General features: G+C 40.7%; 1 protein-coding gene and 1 long non-coding RNA gene across 5 annotated transcripts in view; one reads left to right on the top strand and one right to left on the bottom strand.

Moving 5' to 3' along the window:
- Window positions 1-15,729, bottom strand: part of BRD10 (bromodomain containing 10) — a 62,099-nt gene extending 46,370 nt beyond the window's left edge. The window contains exons 1-4 of one of the 4 annotated variants that reach the window (XM_090132569.1): window positions 15,450-15,729; window positions 14,216-14,886; window positions 9,754-9,954; window positions 4,640-6,063 (exon numbers count right to left, since the gene is read on the bottom strand). In XM_090132569.1, the coding sequence (XP_089988695.1) occupies window positions 4,640-6,063; window positions 9,754-9,954; window positions 14,216-14,832 (2,242 nt within the window). In that variant the 5' untranslated portion in view covers window positions 14,833-14,886; window positions 15,450-15,729. The other 3 variants (XM_031606158.2, XM_090132568.1, XM_031606159.2) reach the window with 3 other exon arrangements.
- Window positions 15,432-24,070, top strand: LOC149913044 (uncharacterized). The gene is made up of 2 exons (XR_016462289.1): window positions 15,432-15,497; window positions 19,041-24,070. It is a non-coding gene; the product is annotated as an uncharacterized LOC149913044 (long non-coding RNA).
- The last annotated feature ends 531 nt before the right edge of the window (window positions 24,071-24,601 follow it).

The raw sequence follows: 24,601 nt of genomic DNA, 5'->3' as shown, positions 1-24,601 counted from the left end.
AGTCTTGTATGTCTCCACAGATGTAGCATCCACCGCATCTCTGGGCAACCTGTTCCAGTTCCTCGTCACCCTTACAGTAAAAAACTTTTTCCTTATATCCAATCTAAATTTCCCCTGTTTTAGTTTGAAACTATTTTTTCTTGCCCTATCACAACAGATTCTGCTAGAGTCTGTTCCCTGTCAAGGAAGGAAGACATCCACTTGTCAACCATTCAGAATTCATTATCTTGAAACATGAGGTTGCTTGTTCTTTAGATGCCATTTCATATCTAGTCTCTATGTACAGCAAGACAAAAATTGATGAAGCCCAGAAGAACGTTAATGTAAAAATGTTGGAAAGTGAAATTCTTACTTCAGAGCACTAAACACTGAGCTAGATCAAGCTCAGATCTTGATTATACATACAATCATATTCAGTACTATTCCATCATAATACTGACAGTTACCACATTGCAAAGACTCAATAAAGTGATTACGTTCTTCTTTTCATAACTTATAAAGAAGTTCCTTATTTATTGCAATGCTTACAATATGGCTGTATTTTTCAGTAGTTTTTATCACAGTAGTTAAGGAAAATGCACCCTCACCACGTTTGCTGATGATACAAAGCTGGGAGCAGTGGCTGACACACCAGAAAGCTGTGCTGCCATTCATCAAGACCTGCACAGGTCAGAGAGCTGATTATAGAGGAAACTTAGGAGATTCAACAAGTACAGTGTAGAGTCCTATACCTGGGCAGAAATAACTGCATCATCAGCACAGATTAAGGACTGAGCTGCTGGAATGGAGCTCAGCAGACAGGGAGCTAGGTGTCCTGGTTGACCATTAGCCAGCAATATGCCCATGATGCCAAGAAGGCCATGGTATCCTAGGGTGCATTACAGAGAGTGGCCAACAGGAGGTGGATCCTCCCCCTCTACTCTATTCCAGAGTGGTCACATCTGGAATACTGTGTCCAGGTCTCTCCTCCCCAGTTCAAGAAAGATAGGGAACTACTTGAGAGTCAAGGGGAGGGCTACAAAGCAGATTAGGATCTGGGAGCATCACTCTCGTGAGGAAAGGCTGAGAGACCTGGGACCATTCAAGCAGAAGAAGACCAAGAGGGAATCTTACCCAAGCTTATAAATAGCTGAAGGATGAGTGTCAAGACAATGGCATTCAGCTCCTTTCAGTGGTGCCCAGCAACAGAACAAGGGGCAACAGGCACAAACTAGAACAGAGGAACTTCCATCTGAACATGAGGAAAAGCTTTTTTCTTTTAAATGAGACAGAGCACTGGAAAATGCTGCCCAGAGATGTTGTGAAGTTTCCTCCTCTGGAGATATTAAAAATATTCCTTTTCCTGTGCACACTACTCTAGGGAATCTTCTTTAGCAGGTGAGCAAGACTAGATGATATCTAGAGGTTCCTTCCAACCTGTAAGACTTTGTGATTGTGTGAAGCTTTCAGCTAAAAACAACCCAATCAGTCGATATGTAAAAAATGCATCTTGCTAAAGTAAACTTTTCCATTTCTGATTATCTGTTCTACACACTCTACTTTTAAGGAGCATAGTGAAGAGCAATGATTGCTATGATCATATTTAAATTAGTGTTTTTTGTGAATTCAAAACTGGCTATACTAAGTCTCTTTCACCGTACACTGTAATGATATCTTCAAAGAAAAAATAAAATTTCAGAATAACTTGGAGGAACACTATTTTAACCTAAAAAGTAACAGAACAGTGAGCCTGTCTGAAAGTGATAATGAAAGTAAGTAACTATATATACACAGCATTCCCAAAAACTAAAGTATGTATAATTAAAACCTAAGTTCAGATAACTGATGGTATTATTTCTCTGTATATACTGGTCTACTGCTACAGAAACTTACTCCTAACAAAAATGTACACTAATTATTGTTTGCATTAAACAACTTTTGATAATATTAAATTACTTACAATACTACAAGGAACTGGAAAAACAGAAGTACCCAGCATCCTACAGCTGAATTTACTATTCAAGTCGTGGAAAAATACACATAATATTGAAAGAATAATAGTTTTAGCTCCCCTATGTTTAGTAGCATAGAGTGCTAGCTTGTGAAACATATTTATTTGAAAGAACTTCAGCATAAAGCACGAAGTATAATATGCATAAATAATCTCTGTTATATTCCAGTATCAAACTAGCATTAGGTAAATCTTGTAATAAAGTCTTGTAATAGCAACGTCTTTGGAATAAAGATCCAAACAAAATCCAAACTTTTTTTTAACACTTCAGAAAACAAAATGAAATTATAGCTGTACTGGTTAACATAGCTAAGATAACTAAGTAATGAAAAGCCAGGTATGTCTATCTTCACTTTCACTATTCATTGAATAACTGTATGTTAGACTCAAAAACTGACTGGAAGACAGTTTGTTCTTGAGAGAGTATCAACTGAAGGACAGGAATTATATATATATTACATATAATAATTAAGTATATATAAAATATTTAGAAATTACTATTCACCACATTAGAGTGAGCAATACTGTTTCTACTTCCAGAGCAAGATTAAGCTTTTGATCTACTCAGAAGCAAGAATTTTTTAATGTTACAGACCACAAACCAGAAATTTTAGGAAAAAAAAAAAAACAAAAAACAAAACATTACAGGGGTTGTAGAGGATCTCAAGAGATCACTGAGTCCGATCCCCAGCTAAAGCAGGCAGCCTACAACATGTAGTCCAACTAGGTGTTGAGGTAAATCTTGAGTATCTCCATAGAAGATGACTTCACCAGTGCTCCAATGATTTTAGAATGTGTTTTTCTTATAAATACAATTATTCTGTGAGAAGTGTTAATAATGCACTTCTTAAAAAGCAACTTAAGAGATATTTACATCTCATTTAACACCACTTCAGTTCTTTCTCCCCTTCTCAATTTTAATAAAATACAATTTGTAACTATAAAAAAATTCTGCTAACATGCCACTAAGTATATCAAGACTGAGGCAAACAGGCATTTTTGAAGCCTTCTTATTTTTATAAATGGCATTTAAGAAAAGCAGTTAGCACAACAAACATCACCTCTATCAAAAGCTACTTCTACATATTTTATACTGTTTTGCTAATGGCAATTGTCATTCAAAACAATTCATAGAAGGAAGATTTTAAAGTATGCATTGTAAAATAACATCTACAGCAAAAACTGCAATGTAACTTAAATACAGTCACAGAAATCTGTTTATTTATTTACTTTTCATAAAATCATAGAATCACAGAATGGCCTGGGCAGAAAAGAACCATAAAGATTGTGTAGTTTCAACCCGCCTGCCACGGGCAAGGATGCCAACCATTAGACCAGGCTGCCCTGAGCCACATCCAGCCTGGAACTTTTAAACAATATTTCTCTAAATTAAAACAATTTAGGTTGTTATTAATTTTGTTGTTTGTTTTTAAAGTGAATGAAAACAGTAACACATTTGGAAAGCTCACAATGCAAAATACATTACTGTTGCTAAACATCACATATATGAAACTGAACTGCTACTCTTAAAATTTATGTTCAGATGAAATTTATGTTCACTGAAGTTTCTTGGAGGGAGGGGTTTATGATTAATATAGTAAGACAGTTGTTTTGAATATTCTGCACAGATACTTAGGATCTAAAAAAGTTACCTGTCTTCTTAGGTTTAATTTTCCATGCAAGCTCCAACTAAACTATACTGGCAAAAATTTTCTGAATGAACTTATCCTTCACAAGCCGTTATTTTAAACATAGATCTTCCGTTGCTTAACTTTACGGCTGAAAACAAGTATTTACCAGCGAGTTGACACTGTTCTGAAACTAGGCCCATTGCAGTGTTTGAAGCAGCCTAAATTTTACATTGATAGCTAAGCTCATGACTCAACAAAATTGCTTTACAGTAGCTCACAAAAAATACAGCAGCCTAATAATTTGAAGTGCTGCAACAATTGTGTACCTCCACTATTTTAAAACTGTTCTCAAGTTTTTCAGCAAGTTAACTGAAATCCTCCATCTACTTACATTACTTAACGAGGTGGTGTCCACATACATGACAAAAATGTCAACTGCATAAATTCTCTATCCTATTTGCTTGATTAAGCAGAAATATGATTAATGCCCACAATCAAAGCAGTACTGGTGACCTAAGACTGCACATCTCTAGCAGTGATGATTTTAGAATCATCATATCATACATTTACTCTGTATTTTTCTGAACATGAATAAAGTAATATTACTTTAATTTCCCTTTACAGAAAGGGGAAAAATATTTCCAAAATTGCTGTGAGATAGCATAGCATAAAATAAGTTCAAGTTTGTTTTATCTCCCTGAAGCTAATCAATCAGATTAATTCACCTAAATTTTATTTGTAACACACTAATTCTTACAAGTTACAGTCCTCCAGACATATTAGGTAATTTAATCACAGTTCAATCACCTTGCAAGCCTGTAATATATGTTTGTGTAACTGAAAGGGAAACTTTCACCAAAAAATTGGTATCTGAAAAAGGTAAAACAATAATGCTGTCCAGTTTCAAGAATCAAAACATAGAAAGATCATCTAAGCAAATTTCAAAACAAATAAACAAACAAACAAACAAAAACCAGTATTTCATTATATTTTACTATAGGTAAAAATGTCAACTCACCAGACTTGTGTTTCTTGTGTTTTGCTTTCTTTTTGAATAACTTGCTTTGTATCTCAGATTTGTAAGATTTGAATGGATAAAGATGAACCTCACGTCTTCTTTGCAAGTCATCAAGTTTCTTCTGCAGATTTTCATTTATAATATCCTTCAATTTCTTTTTTTTCTTTTTCTTCTTCTTTGCTCGCAACTTAATTAGTTTATTATTATTACTTCGAAGCGAGTTCTCCAGCATTATTTCTTTAGCAGATTTGTTGTAGTCTGTGTCCTGGTTGTCATTATGAGTGCCATTCACAAGCACCTGACAAGCTTTCAGCGTGTTCTCTTTGAATGGACTGATCTCAACTTTTACTCTGGCCATTTCCGCGCAACCTTGTCCATTCTCTGCAGGCTTCCTTTCTCCTGAACCAAAGTGATCGGCCATGCTAACAATCTCTCCTGAACTAATTAAATGCCTCAAGTTCTCTTTATAACAACAAGTTTTTTTAATGTCACAGACTCCTGAGGTCTTCATTTCACAGTTAATCTTAATCTCTGTAGTGACACTAAAGCTATCTAAATGTGTATCTTTTTCTGGGCGGCTAGCAATGGAACCTTTCCCTACTTCTGACTTGGAACGAGGTAGCAGATCTCCTCTATTGCCAGAACTGACAGCTCCATTGCTTTTGCTTACATATTCATGTTTTACTTTCTCTACCTTTGAACGTGGCACCTTTTTTACTTTGATGGGAGGAGATGGGAACTCAGGAGCCTGAAAAGGTTTCTGTTTGTAAATCCGAACATCTGCACCACAAAACTGGGGAAAATGAACATATGCATTTTCCAAGTAGTCATAACCAAGAATTACTTCTCTGCATTCATGAATAGGTTGACCGAGAACCGCATCTTGAACATCCTTTTGTGTTTCATAGACAAAATCACAGAGACCTTTTAGCAGCCACACTTTTTGGTAGAATGGTAGTTCATGAAATGGTTTTTCCTGTAAGGGATTAACTTCTCCGAGGACTTTAAAAAACTGTGGACACAATCCAAGTTTTTCTGCAGAGCTATTAGGATTGTCAGTCTGCCCTACAACATTATACCAGTGTTGGACTTTCTGTCTTAGTGCTGCTTCCCAAGCCCTGTAAGAAAGTGTTGGCCTACGATGTAATGTAGATCTGCGATGTGGAGGACTTAACAAAGAAGTCATTATTTTAGATAAAAAAGCATTACACTGAGGCATGAGAAGACAACGTTCCAATTCATAGAACACTATTTCAGGTAAGTTTAAAATCTGTTGTGCTAAACAAAGGAAATGACCAATAGCTGGAATCTCCCACATCGTCTCCATCCTCGTAGGTGCTGCCTGAGCTAAAAGTGACTTTTCCCATTCTTCTATTTCCTTCTGACTAGCTTCTTCTGCTTCTTTTCTTTCTTGCTCTCTCATCCTATTAGGAGAAAGTCCACAAAAAAGCAGGTATCAGTTGAATTAAAAGAAACAGGAGAGAAAAAAAAAATCAGAACTACACTATGATATATACACATCTTGAAGGAATAAGGAACACAATACATACCAATATCTTGGTTATTTATAAAACGTATCCCTCTTTAGTTCTCATATCCCTTATTTTTGGTGTGTTTCAGTATTTCCAATTAATAGTATTTTACTTGTCATCTACCCATATAAACATCTCTTAAAACAAATGCTAGATAACTTAATTCCAAATTATTATCCTGTGGCTTGTGTCACCTAACTTGTAATCTTCTTGTTTCTGTCTAACTTAAGTGCTTCACTCACATGCAGAAATGTGAAAATCCCTCCCATGTAAAGGCTTGTTTACTAGCTTGTGTACCGCAGTGGTCAAAAAGGAAACATATTAAATTGTATGAAGAATGTGATGGAAAATGACACTAGAAATAAGATGTCATTACAGTAATAAATGGTTTGCCCTCACCTGAAAAACTGTATTCAGTTCTGGTCCCCTATCTAAGAAAAGGACAGAGCAGAAATAGTGGGTATTCAGAGAAAGAGGTTATTGGCAATAAGAGTCCTGTTAAACTCCTTAAAAATTTCAGACTTCATACAAAACATTAGCAAGAGAAAAACACGACCACAATATACAAAACAATTTCCTTTTATTTGTAAATTTATCATGACAGTCAAAAGCAACAAGTTGAAGAGGAAGAAATGCTTCCACTTCAGATAATCAATAGCCATTAGCTTACTACCTAATTTACTAGATCACAAGATCTAGTTAATTTAGTTCTAGAGTAACTAATAGGACATCATCACTAACCATATCAGCACCAACAGCTGTTAATAGTAGGAAGAATTTAAGTTTTAATGGTAAAAAAACATTTCTGCCTCATAGCATGACCAGATTCCAACAGTTAGAACTAGGATACAACCATTACAGAGCTACAGAGCTATTCCTAAGCTTCTCATAACTTTTTCTCTGAAGGTTGTTTTTATAAGAACACCTGGGAGAAGGGGAAAGAAAAAAACAAAAGCTTTTGCTGCCACATAAAACTAATAGCTGCAAAGGCATGTTCTAAGTCAAGTCTACCTCAATTAATGTATGACTTAGGGGAAGTTATAAAAAGAACCATCAATTGATAGATAAAATAGATTGTGCAAGACATGGATAGACAACAAGAAAGAAAATTATCTACAAAGTATACCCATAAAAAGATAATGAATAGACACAGAGTAGGAATTCCTCAAAATTAAAAAAGAAAAGGGAAGGGAAGGGAAGGGAAGGGAAGGGAAGGGAAGGGAAGGGAAGGGAAGGGAAGGGAAGGGAAGGGAAGGGAAGGGAAGGGAAGGGAAGGGAAGGGAAGGGAAGGGAAGGGAAGGGAAGGGAAGGGAAGGGAAGGGAAGGGACATGTTTCAAGATAGTCTTCCAAAATATGCAGCTTAAGAAAATCTTGAACATTGTTTAATGGGCATGGTGGTGATGGGTTGACTATTAGACTTCATGATCTTAAAGGTCTTTTCCAATCTTAATGATTCTGTGATTAAAAAAAAAAATCCATTTCATAAGATGCCTGTGTCTTATAAGAGTATCTAAGTACCTAGAGCAAAGGTTTACATATTAACTTGGATTTCAACAGCCAATTTCTTTAGGTATGAGGGTGTTTTCTAGCAAGGTGCCAGCATCAGCAATTTCCCCTATCCTAGCGCTGCAAGTTAGTAACGCAAACAGTTCAAGAGACTCAACTAATATGCTTGATAACTAGAAAGAATGTATGCTGACTGACTGCACTGCCAGAAAAGGAATATGTTTTTATTCAGCAGACCACTCACTTGCAAGCTAGGTAAACAGCAGGTCAAAACTGATTTTGACAGCATACAAGCAAGTTACACTATCACACTGCACACTATTTCATGGGAAAAATCAGTAGTAGAGCAAGACTGGGAGGAAGACAAAGTTTGATACAACAGAAATTAAAATCTTAAATACTTTACTCACTCACAATAAGAAACAGAATAGCCTATATTACAGCAACAAATTTGGACATTGTTTTTTTGTAACAGTAATAAGACTCAAATGATTAATATGAATAATATAATTTCTATCTACTAAGGTTTAGTGCTTTAGTTCTGAGACTAGAGTTAATACCATAAATTTTACAAAAATAAACCAAAACAATTGGAAATGCTGCATTAACACTTTGAGGCCTGAAAAAAATGTGCATAATTGTTTGCTAACCCATATTTTAATTGAATTTTCCCAATCAATTCAGTACAAGCCTTAAATAGATATAAATGCACTTTCAGGTCAACAAACTTCAACATGATTACACAAAATGAAGAGCGAGTGAAAGGCAAATTCATTAAAATGTATATTTGCCAGTGGATCAAGTCTGCAGCTCTAAGGAACACTTTAAATGCTTCACTAAGAGGAAGGCACTGTAAACTGCAATAAACTACCCAAGGCAGCAGTTTTATATCTCATTTTGGTAAGTATATATACTCTGTAGCAACTTGGTGTATCAGATTTCTAGAAAAAAAAGGTGAAGAGCTGTTTTTTTCATAACAGAATATATTCAACATCATCTATATTTTATCAATAATCCAATATAAGTACAGGAATTTGTAATATATTTTCGAAGAAAAATGGAATGTCAACGTAGTGTTTCAAGTATGCATATTCATACATAAAAGTACTGTGAAAAATATGCAAGATGTCAATATTATATGGATCTCCATTAATAATGTATTGCTAATTTTATAGACCTTTTCAATTTCTGTAACTTTTTCATAAAAAGTGCGACCAAGTTCAGAGATATGGAATGCAAAGTTAAACACTGCTCAAGGGAATTCACCAGAGAAATAAAATCTCTACTGATCTTTACTTTTTTGCAGAGAATGAGGTGAATCAGAAGAAAGACTCAATCATATCTAGGGAAGAAGTACTGTTTGGCATGCAACACAGCCCAAACCGTACGGCTTCAGATCTGTTGAAAATGATTTTTACCTTCAAACTGAGAATGCTTTCATCACATATAGGAAAAATTCCCAAAATCTTTAGATTTGAAAAAAGTTAGAAGCATTTCATCTCCTAAAGCTAAGTCTTATCATTACCCTCCATGTTTATCACATTTGGTAACTGCAAAATCCCACAGAGTTAACTACACACAGACTGTAAATTTGTTACCTAATGAACAAGGTAAAGTGCCAAACCGGTGAGATAATAGGAATGGCACTTGCAGAAGTAGTTTGCCTCTGGCCATCAGCGAGGGAAGAACAAACAAGCGTAGCTACAGTCTGGTTCTGTGACCATATTGGTAGTTTTTATCTTTTTTTCTTTTTTTTTTTTTGGATAGCAAAAAGACCAGTAAGAAATAGGATAAACCATGACTGGGCTGCAGATGCTTTCAGTTACTATTAAAAGTTTTACAGTTCAAAAACAATAGCAGCCTTAAATTACTTTCAAAGATTATAATGCTTTAGTATTTTTTCCAAGAAGGTGATAAATTAAAAACTAACTCCCTTCTCCATGGATACACTATACTGAAGACTGGCTTCATTCATTTACTAAAAACAAATAACACTACCAAGTTTAGTGATGCAAAGGAGTCTTAAGCATTAAGATGGCATGATTATTTTACCAAAACAGAGTTTTTCCTTTTACCTCTTCTCTTCTTTTGCTCTCAGCTGTTCCTCTTGCCTTAGAACCTGAACCATCACAGACTCAAACATGCCTGTTGACAAGCCTACTAAATTGCGAGGTGTGGAACGACGTCTTGTTGAAGTGCATGGTGTTCCTTTCTCATCTTCTAGACCATAGGATCCTCTAGATGTTACTGCTATTGATGTTTTCTCTCTTAAATGCCTAGAAAGGAAAACAAAGTCGATCCACAATTATAATTTTGCTTAACTACTGCACTACAATGCCTAAACTGCCACCCATAGGTCAAGAACATTTAGTCAGGACTTCTCTTGACATTACTAGGGCTGCCTTCAGAAATACCTTTACAAAATTGTTTAATTTAAAACGAATAGACTAACATACATATATGTTCATGTCTCTTAAAAATGATGGATAGTTATCTCAAGGCACCAAGTACTATTTGGAGATTTAAATCCATATTTTAATCCTTAAGTCATAGAATTAGATAAATTTTTGGAAAGAAAATACTTCTGCAATATTTAAGAAACCACACTTTTTATTAGATATCTAAAAATACTGAAAAAATGTTTTCTTTGTTGTTACTTTCTTCAAACAGCAGCTTATTACTATTAAATATTTTTTAAAAGAAGACGTAAAACAGCACAGCATAGGTGGTCGTGCAATAACATTTCATACTATGCTGTATTTTAAAGTAATGCAGTGAAAACATTCTAAGCAACATTTATCACACCACCTCTGAAAACAAGAGGGAAGAAAACAAAACAAAATCCAACCTCCCCTTAAAATCACTCCCTACTTTGAGGTAATACTTTTTAGGTTTTTTTTAGTTTTAGTAATTGAAAATCATACAGTCAACACTGCTGCACCTGAACTACTTGATGAAGAAGACTGAGTAAACACCGCTGTGAAGTGTAGCCTCTTGGGATAGGGAAAGCCAATGCACATAAGGAACTGAACTTGGCATGGGATGTGAAAATATCAAGGGATTCTACAGGTACACTGATAAGAAATGAACAGCAAAGGAAAGCATACCACTCACATAAACAAAAAGGGAAAGTGCAATAACATATGTGTAGAAAACTGAAGTACTGAACAAGGCCTTTGCTCTACCCTTCACTGGCAATCAGTCCTTCCACCGCTCTGCTACTCCTGAACCTCTGGGGGAATATGGGAGAACAAAATCCCTCCCGCAGTAAGGAAAGAGCAAGCTCAAAACCACCTGATGAGACTAAACGTGTTTATGGGTCCCAATGATACGCATCCCAGGGTCCTGAAAGAACAGATGTGGTTGCCAAGCCATTCTTCAACGTAATCAAAAAGTCATCGCTGTCAGGTGCAGCTCTCAGTGACTGGAAAAAAGGGAAACATCACTACCATTTTTTAAGAATGGGACAATGCAAGGAAGCATAGAACGACAGATCAGTGAGCCTCACAACTGTGCATCAGGAGATCATAGAAAAGATCCTCCTGGAAGCTGTGTTAAGGCACGTGCAAGACAAGGAGGGGACCTGAGACTGCCAGATGGCTCCACCAAGGGCAGGTTGTGCCTGACCAACGTGGACTACGATGGACTGACAACATCAGTACGAAAAGGAAGTACAAACGACGTTGTTCACCTGGAGGCCTCTGACACCACATCCTTATCCCCAGCTTGAAGAGATATGAAGGGTGGACTATACAGTGGATAAGGAACTGACTGTATGGTTGCAGCCAGAAGGTTATAGCAAACGTCTCTCTGTCCAAGTGGAGGACAGTCAAGATGGTGTCCACCAGGGGTCTGCCTTGGGACAGGTGCTATTCAACATCTTAATTAATGATCTAGAAAAAGGGTTTAAGTGCATTCTCAGCAAGTTTGCTAATGAGTGATACAGTTGATACTAAAGAGGGAAGGGATGCCACCTAAAAGGACCTGAACAAGTTTGAAAAGTGGGTCCACACAAACCTAGAGAGATTCAACAAGCCAACTGCAAGGTGTCGCACTTACATGAGGGCAATCCTAGATATGTGTACAGGTGGGAAAAACTCAGCAGTATAGAATGGCTTGGGTTGAAAGGGACCCCAAGAATCATTAAGTTCCAACTTCCCTACCACAGGCAGGGCCATCAGGCTCCAGATTTGGCACTAGACCAGACTGTCCAAAGCTCTATCCAATCTGGCCTTGAACATCTCCAGAGATGGAGCATCCACAGCCAATTCATTGAGAGCAGAATGGCAGAGAAAGACTTAGTGGTTCTGGTGGTTGAAAAGCACAATGGGAGTCAACAGTGTGTACCAACTGTATCCCAGGCTGCATCAAAAGAGGGGTGGGGTGGTCAGCAGGTCAGGGAGGCGATTGTCCTCCTCTGCTCTGATCTCATATGGACCCAACTGGAGCACTGCATCCAAGCCTGGTGCCCCCGATACATTAAAGATATGGAGCTCCTGGAGAAGGTCCAAAGCAGGGCCACAAAAATTATTGTAGTGCTGGAGCACCACTCCTACAAAGAAAGGCTGAAGGATCTGGGCTTGTTCCACCTGGAGAAGAGAAGGCTCCGGGAAGTCCTCATTGTGGCCTTCCAGTACTTAAAGGGATCATACAACCATGAGGTAAATCAACTTTTCACGTGGACTGATAATGACATGACAAGGGAGAATGATTTTAAACTAAAAGATTAAGGTTAGATGTTGAGAGAAAAATTTTTACACAGAAGACGGTGAAGCACTGGCACAGAAGTTGTGGATGCCCCATCCCCTGAAGCATTTAAGGCCAGGATGGATGGGGCCCTGGGGAGCCTGAGCTGGTGGATGGCAGCCCTGCCTATGACTTCTGCCATGCATACAGACACTTTGAAGATGTATCCTTAAAAATCTCAGATGTGTTAGTATAAGAGATATACCCTATAAATAAGGGTAGAATAATTTTTAGCCTGTTCAACATTTTTTATTTGAACCAAAGCATTTGCATTTCTGAAAGAATGACAACAGCAACTGCGTTTTTTAGTAAACATGACTATATGATGGCATTGTTTGATTTTGCTTTCTTATGTAATCTCTAATAAAAAGGCAGTGAGCTCTCTCACATCCTATCAAGTCCAATGAGAGTAACATAATTCAGGAGAGGCTTCCACAAAACACTCCGGTGCTCAATGCAGCTGAGACGTTGTGTCATACTACATACAGAAATGAATTTGGGATAAATCTTTCAAATCCTGTTGGATTAGGTATCTATTTTTCAGGGTTAATAGTTTTAAGACAGGATTTTTTTTTTTAATCTTGAGCTGATCACTGCATTACATACAGGTACTTCATTCTACTCTTAACTGCTGTTAAACACAACAGTTTCAAATGTGTAGTGCTGATACACCAACACAGTTCATATTCACAGTCACTTACTCAGTCAGGCTCTTCCCCACACTCCTCAAGTGTTCCCACTACACAAGCAAGGTTCTTCTTACCAGCTGGCACTAACACCCTCTGTCACTAGCAAGTTTAAGCTTGATGGACATGAACAGCTTTACATATCTGCTAATACCATTCCTTCTTTTTCACCTTCACCCTCTCCCAAAAATCTTTTGGGAATTTTAATATGTAAAACATTAAGTCACACAGAAAACCAGTACACATTTCAGGCAAAAAAGACACCACAGCTTTAATGTGACTGACCTATGCCTGTGTTAAACTCGAGAGAAAACATATTTCAGTTTTAGATTGGACTTTGTACTATATGGCTTGAAATCTTTCCACACTCAGCTGCTTTGGCTTAAAAGCAACGAATTTATGCTTAAACATATCACAATTTGTATTTCATTATTCATATACGTGATTATAAATGCTAGGTGTTATTTTCCATTTTCTTATTTCCAAAAACAGGGACACTAAATTATCCATTTCAAAGCAGGTACTTTGGCCCAACATTTTATTCCTACTTAGAGGCACTACAAATTTCGCAGACTACAAAAACTGCATAAAAATTATCATGTATTTTTAACTGAGAATGTTATTAATTTTAAAGAGACGGTCATACAGAGGCAGTCATACATGGGCAGCACTTGTTTCTGCCAGGGTAAAATAAAGAAAGGAGCGTTTGACATCTTGTCCAAACAACTGCTTCTCCATGTTTCTAAAAGGCTTCTTTCAGATGCAAAATCTTAGTCAGGAAATGCTAAGCCCTACTTTGCATTTTAGTATGTCAAGCTTCAGAAACTCCAAAACATTTTGAATTAGTAGGCACCAGTAGGCACCATTCCTCTTTGCGGTAGTACTGAGTTTGAAGGTTTGATCCTACTGGGAATCACTCACATGTTGTTTTTAAAACAATCTGTGGTTCTGGAGTTCAGGATTCTGGGTTGTTTTTTTTGTTTTGCTTTGGTTTTTTTTAATGTGGAGAGGAACAGAAGGTTACTTTCCAAAAAGAAATACATCTGCATAATCTAATTAAGTAAACGGCATATGCCAGATCCTCGACAGAGTTTTCCACACCTACCGGGACAGCAACGCCAGCTTCTGTTCCAGCATCATCTCCAGCTTCTGGGCCTGTTTGGACAGCCAGTGATCCACTCCGTGCAACCGGTAACACGTCTCCAGCATTTGCCGGAAGTCACCCACGAATTCTGCTATCCCTGCGTACTGCCCGCTGGAAAATTTCTCTTCCATTTTCAGCAGCCACATTCCAGCTGGTGACTGCTGAGCGGAGCGACTGCTATTATGACCCGAGAGGGAGCCAGCTCCTCCTTCTTCCCTCACGCATTCCTGATCCGCGAGCGGCTTTAAGAACGGCGCTGTCAGAGGCCGGTACTTCTCTAGCAAGAACTCGCGCAGGATGCGGTACCCCTGCTGCAGCTCGGGGCTCAGGCTCTGTTCCCAGGAGGAGCCGCCGCTCTCCCCTCCCGCGACGCTTCCATCCCCGTCCCGCTGCTCCTCCCGGCGCCGAGGGCGGCCGGCCGAGGCCCGCTCCGCCGAAAGGTCTCCGCCCGCGGCGAGCCCCGCTGTCCGCTCCGCGACGTCGGCAGGCCGCGCCGAGTCCATGTCTGCCGCCCCGCGCGCGCGCAGGGCCTCGGCGGCCGCAGGGGCACCGCCAGCCGCAGGCCGTCTCTTCAGCATCAGCTAGGGGCCGCGCTGCCCCTCGCCCGGCCGCGGGATCCACATCGGGCTCACCTAGGCAGAGAGACGCGGTTCAGCCCTCGCCGCTCTCCCCTGCGGCGGCCCCAGCCCTGCCCCCGCCACCGAGGGGAGGACGGCGGCCGCCGAGGAAGAATAAGAAGAGGAGGAGGAGGAGGAGGAGGAGGAGAAGGAGGAGGAGGAGGAGGAGGAGGAGGAAGCGGCAGCGGCCGGCAGCCGGCTGGGCCCGCCTCTCCCCGGCCTCCGCTTGGCGTGCCCGGACCCGCGCGCGCGGCCCCGCCCGCCACTCAGCCGCGCCCTCGCCCTCAGGGGCCGCCCCCGGCGACGGGCACGGCGCATAGCCCGCTCCGAGACCCCCGCCGATCCCCCGCGAGCGGGGGGAAGAAGGGAGGCGGGCTGGGCGCTAGCGCTCACGGCGCCGGACGGCCCTCGCGCGAGCACCTCCCCTTCCCGCCTCCTCGCCTCACGGTGCGGCCCACCCCGCAGCGACGGTTGGCGGCGGCCGTTGCTAGCCGTTGGCGACTCGCGGGGGGAGTGGGGAAAGGGGGCGCTGCGACCGCGGAGGGGCGCGAGAGAAAGAGACGCGGCGTCTGACCTACCGCGCATGCGCTCGAGCGGCGGCGGGGGATGGGTGTTTTGGGCGCCAGGTGAGCCGGCGTCATCAGGGGGCGACGCACTCGGAGCGCCCGCGCGCGGCTGCTTTTGGCACGGGCGAGGTCGCGGTTGTTTGGGGCGGGGAAGTGGCCGGGCGTGGGCTGGGGCGGGGGTTTGCTTTGGGCGTGAGGGGAATCGGGACCGGTGGTTGCCGGCGCTGAGCCGTACTGAAGGTGCTCTTGCTCTGTGTACACGTGGACGCTCTCCAGTCCCACTGCACTGTGACGGGCAGCAGTGAACTGAAGAACGTCAGTTGGACTCCACAGGACCCCGCAGTATTAAATATCTGGGAAATGTGTTGGTGCTCGCAGCCTTGAACATACGCGAAAGCTTAGGGTTTCTTGCTGTGCGATAGACAACAAATGTACAAAAAGAAACAAAACATCACAAATGCTCAACATGAGCAGCCCTCTCTCCTCCCTCAAGTTGCCATCGTTCTCTCTGCATGGTAGCTTTCTCCAGAGGTCACTGCAGAAAACAAATGTGTGACACCGTCCTGGCAGGAGCAAACCAGGCTTTGTGGCAAAGTATTGCCACTGTCCTTACTGCGATCTGGAAGGACACCATGAAATTTCTGTTCACCCATGCTTGGTCACAGCCAGCTTTCATAGATGCTTCTCTCAAGCTGTGTTTCTAGAAGAGCAGAATCTGTGGTACTCAGTACTGAGCTCACAGTGCTGTTCTTCCCAGGCAGGTTTTGGATACAGGACAGGATTTTGAGAACATGAAGATTGGCAAAAGGCCCCTATAGCCTTGTTTTCCAACTCTAGTCTCTGACTATAACCTATGCACCAAGGTTATTTCATCTAGGTCCTACCATCTCTTCAGCTCACTTTTGGTTGCTGATATTATAACTATCCAGGTTATTCCTCCAAAATCTCCTATTGAATATAGAGCTCAAATGAGATCAGACATCACAAAATTTGTTGTGATAGTAGAGCAGAGAGAGTAGCATACCTCCACATTGGAGGGTGCACTGTGACCCTTGCTGGAAGACCATTGTGCATCAAGCAATTAGGAATCCATAGAACAGTTGATGTGAGTGTAAGCACATACATATCGCATGGTGCTGGGACCAGCGTTGTCCTATGCGTATCCCATAGCCCGAGGGTATACCCATAGAGACACATAACACTTGGCTCCCACTTACATTGTACAAGTAATTATGTTATCTGCTTGGTGTTGCCTTTATCTAAATCTGCAGCAGTAAGTTCTAATGTTAGTATTCTGTTTGACAGGAGAAATGACTATTAGAGTATTTATTCTTTGTTTGTTTGTTAGTGTTGTAAGAAAACCTTGTAATAGCTTGAATAACTAAATGTGGAATAGCACTTCCACAGACACGGTTTGCATGGTATGATAATGCCCTAATTGAGGGCCCATTTGATGCTATTGTATTCAGGCTTACCTTTTGAAGTGGTGATCTTCCTGCAAGAGCTTAAATGGGTCCATCCAAAGAGACCTGGACAAGCTTCAAAGTGGGACCATGTGAACCTAATGAGGTTTGATAAGGTCAAATGCAAGATTTTGCACTTGGGTCAGGGCAATTCCAGAGAAGAGTATACAAACAGAGATAAGAATGCATTGAGAGCAGCTCTAGTGAGAAAGATTTGGGTCTTCTGGTGAATGAAAAGCTAGACACAAGCCAGCACTCTGCACTTGCATCCCAAAAAGGCCAACACCATTCTGAGCTGCATCAAAAGAAGGGTGGCCAGCAGGAGGAGGAAGGTGATTGTCCCCTTCTGCTCTGCCCTCATGACATCCTATGTGGAACCCTGCTTCCAGACCTAGGGCCTGCAGCAGAGGAAGCTATTGGAGTGGATCCGAAGTAGATCACAAAGATGATCAGAAGACTGGAGTACCTCTTGTTGGAAACATCCAAATAATTTTTGTCAGGACGGTATCTCTGATAAAGCAGATTTTATTCGCGATTGCAATGGCGGGCGTCCCGCAAGCAGGAGCGCACCTATGGACACAAGATGACAGTCTTTATACCCTGTTTTTCCCTTTATCCATCCCCCTGCCCTGTTTCCCCATTGGCTGGGTAGTCCAGGTTCACAATCTTATCAGTTTACGTTTGTTGATTCGTGTGTTATCTGGTGTAGCCATCCTCTTGTTTCCAAGATGTCTCGGTGCTCTTCTTGTATTGATATGGTGATTGTCTCCGAAGTCTTCGTTAAACAAAGAGCACCGGGGGGAGGATGATGCCAGGCCTTCAGATGTCTCTTCAGGGCTTCCTCGGCATACCATGCTTTGTTCTCTGGTTTGATCTCGTGCAGGATCTTCTTGCAATGTGTGTGACAAAATATACATATATACACCTATATACAGAGCGTGCATTCCTGGGAAGGTTTGTCTAGAGGATAAGCGATGTAAACTATCAGAGTTCTTCCCCAAGTTAAGTAGAAGGACTCCCAAAAGGAACTATGACAACAGAGTTCATGAAATAAAAATATTATCCAATTCTAATGCAGAAACAACATTTGATTCCCACACTCTCCTGTGAGGAAAGGCTAAAGGAGCTGGGCTTGTTCAGTCTGGAGAAGAGAAAGCTTTGAAGAGGCCTCTATTTTTGTTTCAGCTGGAACAGAGTTGATTTTCTTTACAGCATCTGGTCTGATGCTATATTTTGGTTTTAGGAGAAAAATAGTGTTGATAATATACCAGTATTTTAGTTGTTGCTGAGCAGTGCTGCACAGAGCCAAGGACATTTCAATTTTTCAGCTTCTCATACTGTCCTGACAGCAGAAAGGCTGGAGGGTTCACAAGGAGCTGTGAGCAGGCAGAACCAGGACAGCTGACCTAAACTGGCCAAAGGGACATCTCATACCATATAACGTAATGTGATTAAACCATAAAACTGGGGGAAGTTAGCCGAGGGGAGGCTTCCATTGCTCAGAGACTGGCTGCTCATCTGTTGACAGATGGCATACAATTGTACTGTGCATCTTTTGTTTTGTAAATATATGCATATATTGTTATCACTGCTATTATTTCTCTTTTCCTTTTCTGTCTTAGCAAATAGTTTTTATCTCAACCTAGGAGTTCTACTTTTTTTTCCAGTTCTATCCCCTGTCACATTTGGAGGAGGTGTGTAGGAGGGGGGTAGTGAGAAAAAGACTATGTGGTTGAGCATAGGCTGAGCTGTCTGCCGGTAAAACCGATACTGTCCTTTTGGCACTCAACTTAGTACACAAACAAAATTGTTAAAAGCAGTGTAGTAGCTTAATAGCTGTTCACAGTCTAGTGTTACTTGCTTTCAAGATTGTTTTTCTTAACTCCAGTCAGGTTGTTTATAGTCTCTGAGAGCTGCTTTTTGCCAGTTCATATATAGTATGTGCTCATGTTATACCAGTAATGGATTTAATTTGGTGTTATTACTCTGTAGTGTCATCATTCTTGCACTTCAGAAAATTTACTCCATAAATACTTAAAAAGTACACTCTATACTCCAGGCTAGCTAAAACACTTTTTGAAAATGTTGAGTATACCTAGGATATTCAAGCTAACATGTTCTTATTGCTTTGTCTTCCCAGTTTTATTTGTGGCTAAGAAACTATTCAAAAATACCATCCTGAGGTAGGTATTGTGGTTATGGGTTGCAAGGTATGTGGCTGGACATATGTAGGTGTCTGTCATGATTATCACCTCCAACAGGCCTGGAACTCACCTCTGGACAAGTGCAGAATCGTAAAAAGCTGACAGAATGTTTTAAAAAGGTATGCCCTGATCCTGTCAATACCAAAGATTTATAGCTATCTGCACTGTGTAGGGCTCTGGCCTGCACCTACCAAACACTGTTCAGCACTATTTTGCATCCTCAAAAGGAAAAAAATCCCTTTGGATCTGACTTGATCCCCATGACAAGCTCTGTGGTTGAACCAGAGAACCAACCTGTGCCAGCATCCATCACCCCTGGCCACAAGAAAAAACAATGGATGTGAAAGTCAACTCATTACTATGAAAGGAAGAAGAGAATGAAGAAGGCTAATCCATAGCAGGTTCATCGTGAAAATTAAGGAAGAGGCAGAAGTTGTGCTTGAGTCAGTAACTATGATGTCTATTCCCTATGTGAGCTGTGAGATAGGCAGGAAGATTTCACTGTTATCCAGGCAAGTACATTGTTGCCTGGCTGCTCTGATGCTGCAATAATGGGAATAATAACATGGACTTAGTGAGCATGGAAGCCAGGCAGCCGGGATTCCTCTCTTGGGAAGGGGGCATTGACAAAGTGTTTGCAAAATATGAAAGATTTTTCCTCCTCTTGATGCAACTCTTGTCAGCTGAGAAGGAAGGTATTCCTCTAGGGACAATATCACATGTCAGCCAGGCAACTTGACCACTATGGAAGCAACATCCAGTATCTGAGGGAATTAGCTGTGCTGAGGATGGTATATAATGTTGACCTGAACAACTGTCAATTATCCTCAAATTCAGTTAGCATCTGGTGCATGCAGACTGTGTGGTGGAAGTTTGTACAGAGTTCACCATTTCTTTATGCCAACTCACTGGCAGTAATGACATGGAAAGATAGAGATAAATGAACAGGGAATGAATTGGCAACCAACTCTCACAATACAAAGAAAGTCTCTCTTCTTCCAAATGGGACTGCGTTTCGGTTGTGGATAAGCTGCCCCAGGAGATTCAGCAACTCATATGGAATATATCTTCCTCCCCACCTGCACATACCAGCATCTCAGTTAGCAGAAGCAAGCATTTTTCAGTTCATTTGAGAAGACATAGTGGGTATGAATCAAATGCCACCACATGGTTTTACCTGTGTGAACATGGAGATGTGAAGAAGTAGGATGGAAAACCCTAGAGGCATGGGAACGTCAGCTGCAAGGAAGAACAACTGTAAAAGGAGATTCTTCCAGGAAAATGGCCACTCCAGTTTCCAATGAGCAGTCTCCAAGACAGAGATGATGGACTGATCTTATTTCTGAGCTTGATAACAAACTTTTTGGTTTGCATCCACATGAAATGAGTAATGAATACAATAACTAGGATTAGAGAGGTCCTGCCTCCAGCTAGATGGAGGAAAGACACAATCGAATTTATTGGACTGTGTGGATTTGATGGCCTCGTACAGGAGTATAAGGGTCTAGCAGGCATTGACATACAGTGTACCCTAGTGTCATGAAATTACAAAGAGAATGCATCTCTAGTTCTGGACTGACGGGGGGATCTCAACAGCTAACTGTTGGAAACTGAACTGAGCCTAATTGGGAATGAGAGGCAAAAGTAAACTACTGTGATTGTCCCAGAGGCTCTGTGCATCCTTGGTATAGGTTACCTCAGGATTGGATTCTTCAAAGACCCAATAGTACAACTTCACAACAAGTGAACCCTTTTAGTATAGCTGCCTTAGAGATGGAGGACATCAAACAGCTGTCTGCTTTGCCTGATCTCTTAGAGAACCCTTTTGTGTGGGGTTGCTAAGAGTAGAAGAACAGGAGGTGCTGATCACTACAACAGTGCACTGGTGGTGCTGAGACTTCCCAGTCCCCATACATAAGCTGATTTGCCAACTGAAGAGCCAAGGAATAATCAGCAAGACTTGCTCATCCTTTAACAGTTCTTTGTGGCCTGTGTTCTACCTATGCTCATGGTAGTGTCAGGTGCCCCATTTGTTACAGCAGTGGAAGCAGAATAATTGGTAGTGCAAATGCAAACCTATTTGGGCAACTGCACTCTAGAAACATATTGCTGCGTGGGTTGTAGAAGTATGTCAAACAGATGCCCAAGTACCCAAGAGTCATACCACTGAAGAATATCAGAATAACCACCAGGTGGATCAGGCTAAGACTGAATAATGGAATTTTAATATCATTACTTTAAGAAAAGACTACTAAGACAATCTAGTCCAATCATAAGCCCATCACCACTGTGTCCACTACAGTATGTCTGTAAGTGCGACATCTATCCTTTTCTTGAAAACCTCCAGGGATGGAATGCAGCCTATTCCAATGCAGTACCACTTCTTCTGATAAGAACTTCTTAATATCCAATCTGAACCTCCCCTGGTGCAACTTAAGGCCATTACCTCTAGTCCCATCACTGTTTACCAGCAAGAAGAGGTACCTCACCACAACATCCTTTCAGGCAGTTATCAAGGGCAACAAGGTCTCTCCTGAGCTCCTCTTCTCCAGACTAAATAATCCCAGTTCCCTCAGCCTCTCTTTGTAAGACTTGTGCTCAAGACCTTCACCAGCTTTGATGCCCATCTTTGGACGTGCTCCAAGGCCCCAGTGTTCTACTCGTATTGAGGGGCCCAAAAGTGAACACAGTTCTCCAGGTGGAGCCTCACCAGTGCCAGGTGGATCTGGACTGGCAACCTAAGGGTGAATTATTTCTAGCTCAGTGAGCCCGTGATGCCTCTTAGCATCAAGGCAGAGACATGTATAAAGTGGCCAGCAGGGCAAGGGACATTTATCCTCCTCAGATACTTCTCTCCTCTGTTGTACACCATCCAGGTCTGGAGGCCCAACACAAGAAGGATGTGGAGCTGTTGGATCAAGTTCAGAGGAGGACCACAAGATGAACAAGGGAGAACGTTTTTATAGTAGATGAGGGGTGATATGGATTAGATGTTGGGAGGGAATTCTTCACGATGAGGTCAGTGAGGTGCTGGCACAGCTGCCCAGGAAGCTGTGGATGTCCCGTCCCTGGAGGTGTTCAAGGCCAGGTTGGATGGGACCCTGGGCAGCCTGAGCTGGTGGGTGGCAGCCCTCCCCATGGCAGAGTGGCTGGAACAAGATTATCTAACTGAGGCCATTTTGTGATCATATGTCTCATGTTTCTCTTGTTAGTGTGGTGTAGCCGTGACTAGTATGGATTCTGCCCTGTGTGCCTTGTGTCTCCTTGCTCCTGGCTATCTTTCTGTTGTGTAGCTGCTCACTGACACACATTGTATCAATCTACACCCTCTTGCAATTGCCCTGTATGGCATATATACTCCAAAGGCCTCTTCCGGAAACACTACATCACAAGGATTCGTAATGTCAACAAAAAAGTTCTTTCAGCTTGTGTCATGTAATCTATTAATCATCTTTCCAGCCACCTAAAGGCTCTCAATGTACAAGTGCCTGTCACAATTTCTTTAAGGTGGCTGTCTTCTTAATGAAAACCAAAAATAGGATTTGTAGGCTCTCAAATATGAATTTTTGTGATGGGGGAGGGACTGTAATGAACTACATAGCTTGTGTCTGTTTTCTACCTTTTTTTTTGTATTCCAACAAGTTATATGTGTGTTTTAATTCAATGCTTATATTCTTTAAGTGTTTTGTAGGTCTCACCTGGGAGTAAGGACTGAGACAAAATGGGTGGTTATTTCATAGAATCATAGAATGGTTTGTGTTGGAAGAGACCATCTAGTTCCAGCTCCCCTGCTATAGGCAGGCACACGTCCCTCTAGAACAGGTTGCTTAAAGTCCCAGTCAGCCTGGCCTTGAGTGCTTCCAGGGAGTGGGCATCCACAGCCTCACTCAGCAACCTGTTCCAGTGTCTCACCACTTTCACAGTAAAGAATTTCTTCATGATATCTAGCACATACACTGTATGCCTAAGCAAATGACAGTAGTTATTTTCAATATATATTTAGCTTTCAACTTTGTAGGGTTGTTTGATTTTTTTATTTTTATTTTAATTTGAAGAAGGGCTTCTTTGCCTGAAACTCCATTTATACGTTCTCCAATAATATGAAGTAGCCTAATAAAAGTTAATGCTCCTAGCTAACATTTATGCCTATGTTCAGGCTATGAGAATTTGTGTCAGATTTTCACATACAATTCATGGATAAATACCCAATACGCCATAAAAATTGATGTCCCCACTTTGTGGTGTGATAGCATCTCAGCTACAGGCAGCTCTCTTAGAAAACAGATGTTTAGTCTGTGGTGATGAGTGAAATATAAATATCAAGATTATATTCTGAAATTAAATTTACAGTAAAGAATGGAGCTGGATGAAAGAAGAAGATCACAAAGAAAGACAATGACCCTTATTGGGAATTGTGACTTTTATCACAAAAAGTGTTTAAATGATAAATTTTTTGAGGTAAGCACTCAAATTAAGATAAAAGAGTAACAAAAAAGTATCTAAAATGAATTATACTAGAAAACAGAAAACAGTATCTACCTATAGCAACCCTAATGTGTTATTTTGCTTCTAGACTGAAAAAGAAAAAAATATTCACTTTGACCAATCCTAAAATAGTCCATTGATGTACTTGAAAGTCTTGCCACATGAGTGCACTGTGGCATTATAACCATGTCCTACTTTCAGTTACACTTGGAACCACATTGCCAGCAGAAGCAAACAGGGACTGTAGAACTGTAGTAACAAAAAAGAGTTGTGTTTTCCACATCACGAATTAACTGTGTAAGCTATCACTCACCTATCAGAAGAATCATAGTTAAGAATAAATGTAATTGCTGAATTTAATGCTTGAAGAAAGCATACACTAGTTTCTTAAGAAAGAAAAAAATTAGCTACACGAGTTTTGTAAAATGCCATTGTACAGACTTGTATAATTTTAATGATTAAAAAGAAATTGAAAATGTGAGTCTGCATGATCTCCTTTGAAAGACAGAATGTTACACAGAATGAATTCATCCTTAAGGTACCAGAAGAAAATGGTAAGAAATGCAATTTTTTCTGTTATCCACAATGCATGAAGTTTTAGGGGAAAGTTCAAGTATCACATGGATAAAGGTTTATCATAAGGGAGAAATGTGAGTTACACTTTGGGAGGAATATTATTCCAGTTAAACAAACAAACAAACAAATGAAAATGAACAGAAAATATTAAAACAAACAAACAAACACTGTAAACTGTAATTGTAGTTCACAAAGGATAGAGGATAATCTTGTAAAGGATAAAAGGCACCTATCAGACATGGACAGTATTCCCTGCCTCTGACTTCTGGGTAAAGTGAAACTTAGCAGGTCAGATTCAAGGATCTAAAATATTAGGCTGAGTAAGAAAGCATCCACAATTTCTATAGGCATGTGAGATTTTCACATAAAATGCAGGACCCTGCTTACTTCTTGCATAAACTGTGAAGTGGAAGTCTGAAAGGCTTGTGTGAAAAAC

The sequence above is a fragment of the Phasianus colchicus genome, chromosome Z (assembly GCF_987193195.1).
Source record: "Phasianus colchicus chromosome Z, bPhaCol1.hap1.1, whole genome shotgun sequence".
In the NCBI taxonomy this organism is placed as follows: Eukaryota; Metazoa; Chordata; class Aves; order Galliformes; family Phasianidae; genus Phasianus; species Phasianus colchicus.
This window is presented reverse-complemented; position numbering and strand designations above follow the sequence as displayed.